The sequence below is a fragment of the Balaenoptera musculus genome, chromosome 1, assembly GCF_009873245.2.
Source record: "Balaenoptera musculus isolate JJ_BM4_2016_0621 chromosome 1, mBalMus1.pri.v3, whole genome shotgun sequence".
Classification (NCBI taxonomy): domain Eukaryota; kingdom Metazoa; phylum Chordata; class Mammalia; order Artiodactyla; family Balaenopteridae; genus Balaenoptera; species Balaenoptera musculus.
In genome coordinates, this window is record NC_045785.1 from 176,198,921 (window position 1) to 176,206,966 (window position 8,046).

At 39.6% G+C, this 8,046-nt stretch overlaps 1 protein-coding gene across 2 annotated transcripts in view; it reads right to left on the minus strand.

The window, feature by feature from the left end:
• Positions 1-8,046, minus strand: part of UCHL5 (ubiquitin C-terminal hydrolase L5) — a 50,720-nt gene that overhangs the window by 41,769 nt on the left and 905 nt on the right. For both annotated transcript variants that reach the window (XM_036837156.1, XM_036837165.1), the window contains exon 2: positions 178-241. In XM_036837156.1, the coding sequence (XP_036693051.1) occupies positions 178-241 (64 nt within the window). The remainder of the gene's footprint in view (positions 1-177; positions 242-8,046) is intronic.

An 8,046-nucleotide genomic window follows, 5' to 3' on the forward strand; every position in this document is an offset into this window, starting at 1 on the left:
TATCTATGAGCCTCAGGTTCTTGGTTATAAAATGGGAATAATACCTACCTCACACAATTGAAAAAAATCTTAAAGGAGATAATGTGTTCAGCCTAAGGTAATCCAAGTAAAATAAACTCATGAAAGTTTGCTTAAGTATAGACATATTACTTTTAACATAAGTAAAAACATACTTACTTTAATTTTTCAAAATTCTCAGGCTCTAAACTCCATATTTCTTCTACTTGGGCTCCTCGGCAACCTGAAATAAGAAATTATTTCTTCAGAAGACAAAATAACTCATTTTTTTTCCTTCGCCATTAAATAAAATATTAACTGAAAGAAAAGCATATTTGGGGGCGATAAGACATGACAAATTAAAATGGTAAAACTGGTAAGGCTCACAGTCAAATTCTAGTCCTACCTTTACTATTTCCTAATTATTATAGTGGGAGTATATTCCTTTGACAACTTTAAAAAGTTTCAAGATTTATTTTCACTGGAACACCACCCCATGACTCCTCCTTCTCAGTCTCTCTCAATCTCTGGCTCCTCTCCACCCACTCTCTTCACTCAGCTGCTACGTTTCCACAGCTCTGCCCGCAGCCCCCTTTTTTCCTTATTGTACACTTAATTTTTAAAGTGGTAATAGGGGCTTCCCTGGTGACGCAGTGGTTGAGAATCCGCCCGCCAATGCAGAGGACATGGGTTCAAGCCCTGGTCTGGGAAGATCCCACATGCCACGGAGCAACTAAGCTCGTGCGCCACAACTACCGAGCCTGTGCTCTAGAGCCCGCGAGCCACAACTACTGAGCCCGTGTGCCACAACTACTGAAGCCCGCGTGCCTAGAGCCCATCCTCCGCAACAAGAGAAGCCACCGCAATGAGAAGCCCGCGCACCGCAACGAAGAGTAGCCCCCGCTCGCCGCAACTAGAGAAAGCCCGCAGGCAGCAACAAAGACCCAACGCAGCCAAAAATAAATAATAAATAAATAAATAAATAAATAAAGTGGTAATAAATAGCTACCACTTAACAGTGAATTTCAGAACGCTATTTAGTTCTGACCCTTTTCCTAAATTCCAATTCTATACACTTTAAAAATTTAATTTAATATCAACTACATCAGAGTCCCCCAATATGTTCTTCTTCTACAACGGTGGTTCTCAACCAGGATGATTTTTTTTATGCCTCTGCACCCCCCCCACCCCCGCCAGGGAACATCTCAAAATGTCTGAAGACATTTTTACCGTCACTACTGTCACTTGGAGGGGGGGGAGGTAGCATCTAGTAGGTAGAGGCCAGAGATACTGAACATCCTACATTGCACAGAATAGCCCCTGACAACAGAGAATTATCTGCCCCAAAGTGTCAAGATAAAATGAATTATCGGGCCCAAAGTGTCTAACCCCTGCAAGGCAAGTCAAGAGTACCAAGGTCGAGAACTGTGCTCTAGTAGTTCATATGGTGGTAATGGTGTACTCGTTAAGAGCCTGGCCTCCAAACTGCCAAGGTTTGAACCATGGCTCCTCCATTTACCAGCTGTATGACCACTGAACCTCTCTGCTCCCCATACTCATAGAGCAGTTGTGAGAAATAAATGAGATAACTTACTATCTCATAAGGTAATTTATTATGCATGAGATACATTTAATACAATGCCTTGGCACACTTTAAGGATCCATTAAATGTCAGGTAGCATTATGATCACAACAGAAAAAAACAGCCATATTTACCAGTAACTTCAATGTGTAAAGTGCTTTGAATGCATTATCTCTAATCCCTGCAAGGAAAGTATTATATGGAAGAGGCTTAGGGATGTTAGGTGTCTTGTCTAAATTCACTGCAACTAATATATGCCAAAAAGTTAATTAAAACCCATGTCTGGTTCCAAGGTCTGGGCACTTTCTATTGTTCCAGATTGTTTTCAAGTGAGTGCTGGAGAAGCCTTTAGATCACATGCAAAAATCTGTGGTTTAAAAAAAAAAAAATACTGGACCAACCAACTATGTGACTTTGGGCATTCATACCATTCAGTACCTCAATTTGCTCTGCTCAGCAAATATCTATTAGCTCTCACCCAAGTATTAAAGATACAGGTACAAGGAAAGTCACTTCGTTATTTGTAGTAGAGAAAACTAGAAACAACCTGAATGTCTAGAACAGGTTGCTAGACGTCCACATAAATTAATTTAGGGAAAAAAGCTTGTTTAAGTGTGAACCTATATTTATACGTGTATCAAGAAAGGGCACAAAGGAACACTAATGCACTTGTTAACACTGGTTATGCTATTGGAAATCAACTGTAAAAAGGCCAAACATTAAAACATTGCACATATTATACAAAAACACAACAAAAGCCACTGAATTAAAAGAGCCCCAAAATCTTTTGCAAAGGTATAATTTCAAGTGGTGACACTGTTTAAATAACCTCATGTTAGACACATACACATCTCTGTGTAAGGAAAACATAGTACTTAACTGTTAGCATCTATCTCCTTATATACATTCAATTCTAATAATCCCCTTATGTACATTCAATTTCAAATAATGCATGGTATAATGGAAAGAGAAATAAGCAATGATTCAAGAGAACTGGGTTGTAATTCTACCACTGCCTTTAAGTTCTTTACCTTGAGTGAGAACATGTCTTTGAGCCTCACTTTCCTCATGTTTAAAACAAGAATACTACCCTGCTTCATCCAATCCACACAATTCTTGTGAGGTATAGGTTCTCAAATACCAAACACAAAGAAAGAATCACCATGCTGATTCCTCTAATACATATTAAGTAAAAAGTTGAGTGGGGGTGGGGGTAGGCTTTAAAAAGTTAACGATTCACTGGTATTTAACAAATACATTCAGCCCTCTCTATCCAAGAGGTTCTGCGTCCGCAGATTGAACCAACCGCAGGTTGAAAGTAAGTGCCAAGCATGGTATTAGGCCCTAACAAGGACAGGAAATAATAAACTATTTTAACGACGCTTAAGAACTTCAACCTAGTAGGAAACAAGCTCGTATAACTCAAAGACAGTGCAGTCTGCATATTTTGCATATGAAAGGTACACACACGGGATGCGTTCTGGAAGTTGAGAGGTGGCCAACTATCCTTGCTGATCGGAAAAAACTTTAATGTATAGCTGAACTGGGGGACTTCCCTGGCGATCCAGCTTGGTTAAGACTCCCTGCTTCCAACAATGCAAGGGGCTTGGGTTTGATCCCTGGTCAGGGAACTAAGAACCCACAGGCCGCGCGGCCAAAAAAAATTAAATAAATAAATAAATAATTTAAATATAGTTGAACTGGGTCTTAAATAGGATGACCAAATAATCTGTCATTCAAACCAGAGCACTGCTCTTATTAAATTGATTTTACTTAATAGGACATTAAATTAAATTTTTAAATTAAAATGTTTTAAAACATTTATATCTTGACTAACACATTTGTATTATAGCACTGGTGGCTCCATAAAAGTCTATTAAAAAACTAATTGTAGGGCTTCCCTGGTGGCGCAGTGGTTGAGAATCTGCCTGCCAATGCAGGGGACACGGGTTCGAGCCCTGGTCTGGGAAGATCCCACATGCCGCGGAGCAACTAGACCCGTGAGCCACAACTGCTGAGCCTGCGCGTCTGGAGCCTGTGCTCCGCAACGGGAGAGGCCGCGATAGTGAGAGGCCCGCGCACCGCGATGAAGAGTGGCCCCCGCTCGCGGCAACTAGAGAAAGCCCTCGCACAGAAACGAAGACCCAACACAGCCATAAATAAATAAACAAAAACTAATTCTAAAAATAATTTTCTTAACAATATACCTGGAGTCTTTCTCCCCAAGAAAAATACTCTGGTGAGGCTCTCCCAATCTGTTGCCAGTGACTTAAATTTAATTGACTGGTAGGGATGCTATCTTGCAACACGCAGTTCTGACAACACTGATTGCCAGTCCCCTAACCGTATCAACAGGTCTACCAGAAGCATCAGGCGTGGGCCCAGCTTCTGCACCTCCCATGAAAAACAGCCCTTGATATCTTCCCCAACCCCACTTTCAGTTATTTCATGGCACAGACAAATGTCATTTAGCTGGTGATGTGACCAAATAGGAAAAACCGTATTGTCAGCTCTTAGGCAATCTCTCTGAGGACTGGACTCAATTATGTGAAATGAACAGGCAGCCCTAAGCTGGAGGCACTGTTAACTTGTACCCCTAATAAGAAGGTCCCATTTTGGAGGCCCCAACGATTATAATCAACACTTGCTTCCAAGCGTACCATGTGCTCATAACTATACTTTTATTTCCTGTGTGAATGGCTATACTTTTAATTAATGCCAGGCATTAACTCACCTCTCTCCCCAAAACAAGGTGACATGCACCTTACAAGTGTCTGAAACAGACCTTCACGTAAAGGAAACACCACATTGGCTCTAAGTCACTCAGATCTGCCTCAGTTCAGGGGCCTGAGTTGTTGTGGGTGATGGAATTCTTCTAGACTTCTTCCCTGCAGACCCAGGCAGAGTCTGCACAATCACGAATACACCCTGCTATATCTGAGTTAATGCCTTAAGCTGAGAGGAAAGGCTGATACAAAGACTTGAAAAAGTCACCTGGCTCCCTAACAAAAACACTCCAAGAGATAAATTAAACAGATTTGGTACCAGCCCTGCAGGTCAGGTCAGATTAATCAGAGTAGCTGAGGGAATGCCATATTTGGTATAGAAAGAAAGGATGGGTTTTGTTGGGAGACAATTCTCAATGGGTTTCTACTGTTACTGCTTGTCTTCTGAGAGGAATTACCAGATTTGTTCAAAACTGTCTTTTCAAGGATGTCAAAATAGTAAACAGACTTGAAAGGCAGAGATATTTTCTCCCTCTGGGGCAGAGGGAAGACTTATTGCTGTCTGTAATAATAGTATCTCCCTAGAGCTAAAGGTTGAGCAAGTTTGCTAGCAGCCTCTTTTAACATTGGGAGCTCCCTAAGGTTGGGGGTTTCTCAGCTATGACAGAAAGTCATGCATGCAGCATCTACCTCCACTTCTATGGACTTAAAGGACAAGGGAACCAATGCAAACATGAATCTCCTGTTGCCTACTGTGCCAGGAGTAATACAATCCTTTAGCTATAAAGCTGAAGTTGTCTGCCAGCATCTATAAAATAGTGGCAGGCCCATTTGTCAGCTGGCAAGCAGGGTAAAATCTAACACTTCGTAATTCTTAACAGATGCTGGATTTTCTCAAATGCCTTTTGCAATTATTGAGATAATCTAATCGTATGGTTTTTCTTTTTAGTTTAATATGGTGTAAATCTCAAATGTTAAACCAACCCTGAATTCCTGGGATAAACCCCTCTCGGTCATGATATATTGTCTATTTAATATATTATTGGATTTGATTTGCTAATATTTTGTTTAGAACTTCTGCATCTATGTTGATGATGGATATGGGTCTGCAGTTTCCTTTTCTTATAATGCCTTTGTCTGGTTTGGGTGTTAGGATAATGCTGACCTTCATAAAATGAGTTGGGGAGTACTTCCTCCTCTCCAATGTCTTTGGAAAAGCTTGTGTAGAAATGGTATTACTTATCCCTTAAATACTTGACAGAATTTATTAGTGAAGCCATTTTGGCTAGAGTTTTCTCTGCGGGAAAATTTTAAATTACAATTTCAATTTCTTTAATACACATAAGGCTATACTGTTTATTTATTACCTCTTGAGTGAACTTTGGTAATTTGCATCTTTAAAGGAATTTGTACATGTCATCCAAGTTGTCAAATTTATTTGCATAAATATTTATTAAAATATTCACTTATCCTTTTAATATCTGTAGAATCTGGGACTTTCCTGGTGGTGCAGTGGTTAAGAATCCGCCTGCCAACGCAGGGGACATGGGTTCGATCCCTGGTCCGGGAAGATCCCACATGCCACGGAGCAACTAAGCCCGTGAGCCACAACTACTGAGCCTGTGATCTACAGCCCATGAGCCACAATACTAAGCCCACAATCTTGAGCCCGTGAGCCACGACTACTGATCCCACGTGCCACAACTACTGAAGCCCTCACGCCCAGAGCCTGTGCTCCACAACGAGAAGCCACTGCAATGAGAAGCCCGCGCACTGCAACGAAGAGTAGCCCCCGCTCGCAGCAACTAGAGAAAGCCCGCACGCAGCAACGAAGACCCAATGCAGCCAAAAAAATAACTATTTAATTTTTTTTAAAAAATCTGTAGAATCTGTAGTGATGTCATCTCTCCTATTCCTGATATTGGTCATTTGTCTCCTCTCTTTCTTCCGATCAGTCTGACTAGAGGTTTATGCATTTTATTGATCTTTGAGAAACCAGCTTTTGGTTTCATTGACTTTCTCCACTATTTTTCTCTTTCCTGTTTTACTAATTTCAACTCTGATCTCTATTACTTCCTTTTATCTGCTTACTTTAGGTTTAATTTACTCATCTTTTTCTAGTTTCTTGAAGGGAAAGCTGAGGTCACTGATTTGTTGTAGCAAATCCAGTCCCTGTTACTCTATCTTGGCTGGAAGCAGAAATACACAGCCTCTATTTTTAATTAGTAGACTATCCTAGTTTGTTTTGCTGCATTTATGAATTACGTATGCATTGTATCAATTAAAAGTATAGTTCTGCTCCATCAGTTTCTTAATTTAATAAGAACTTTGTTTTACCATGATGTTATATTCCACCAAAAATTTTATTTAATATATTCACTCAACTCACATATAATTTCCCCTTCAATGAAGAAACTTAAATCTACAATAGCATTCATAATACAATAAGATGTTTCACTTTTGAAAGAATAAACTTCCAAAGGTTTTTTAAATCCATGAATTGAATGAGGAAAAAAGAAAATGATTGGAATAAACTCAGTCTCTTTGAAGCATCTGATGGTGATATACAACTACCATCATTTAACTTTTTGCAAAGTTCTTCTTCTGCTAATTAAACCAGTCTAATAACTATAGCTTCAGTTTTCATTTGTGCAGGTACAGAAGGTGCAGTTCCATGGCAGTCTCTTACGCATGCTTTTATTTAAATCATTTTCAATTCCAAGTTTTCTGCATGTATGAAATTGAAGCAAAAGCTGTTAACAGAATGGACTAATTTTAAAATAAACAAATTTGCCTGATACGTTTCTTAAGGTTAACTCTAACATGTCATAATAGTTAAGGTTTTGAAGGTAACGTTTACGGCTAAAACCTGAAGACATCTCAAACTCAGTGTATGTCCAAAGCTGAACCCATTTTCTTGTCCATCAAGCCTACTCTTCTCTGGTACTTGTACTTCACCAGTCTCCCAAGCTAGAAACTAGAGTCATTGTCACCTCTTTTTCCCTACATCCCAGCAGTTAACAGTCCTGTGGATTTAAATATAGCAAAAATTATTGAATCTACCTCCTCCTCTCCAAATCACTACTTTATGTGTGGAGCCAATCATCTCAAATTCTGACCATTTTAAGAGGCTTCTAGTTTCTCTTACTTCATTCCAATCTACCCTGCACACTACAAGTAGTAAATCTTTTTAAATTATAAAAATATCATTTCAGCCTTGAAATATCTTTGACACTTAAGTCCCCAGGGGCTACAGGGCAATCCACACTACACAACATGGCACACAATCTGGCCTCAGTTTATCTTTTCAGCTTCGGATTGAAATACTCCTGAAGTCTGTTACATTATGTTTTAGTCACTTTCCCAGCTGTTCCCTAAGTCATATACTTTACCACCACTACTGTTTATGCCCTTCCTTCTGCCCGTGCTCTTCCACGACCTGTGTGTACCTACTCTAATGTAGCAATTAATACGCCATATTATAATTTGCTTGTCAGTTCTTTAGAACAGCAGTCATGCTTTATTCACATTAAAACTATCCAAACCTTACCAATGTGTCAGACACAGCAGGTAAACAATATATGCCCGATACATGATATCCAAACAGTCAGCTACGTACAACAAACAGTTATCTATATCAATGTTGAATTTCCACCTCAAGTACAAGTTTTAACATAATAGCTAAAATTAATACTTGAGAAAATGTAACAGATAAAAATAAACTTACTGCCAAAGAAGAGC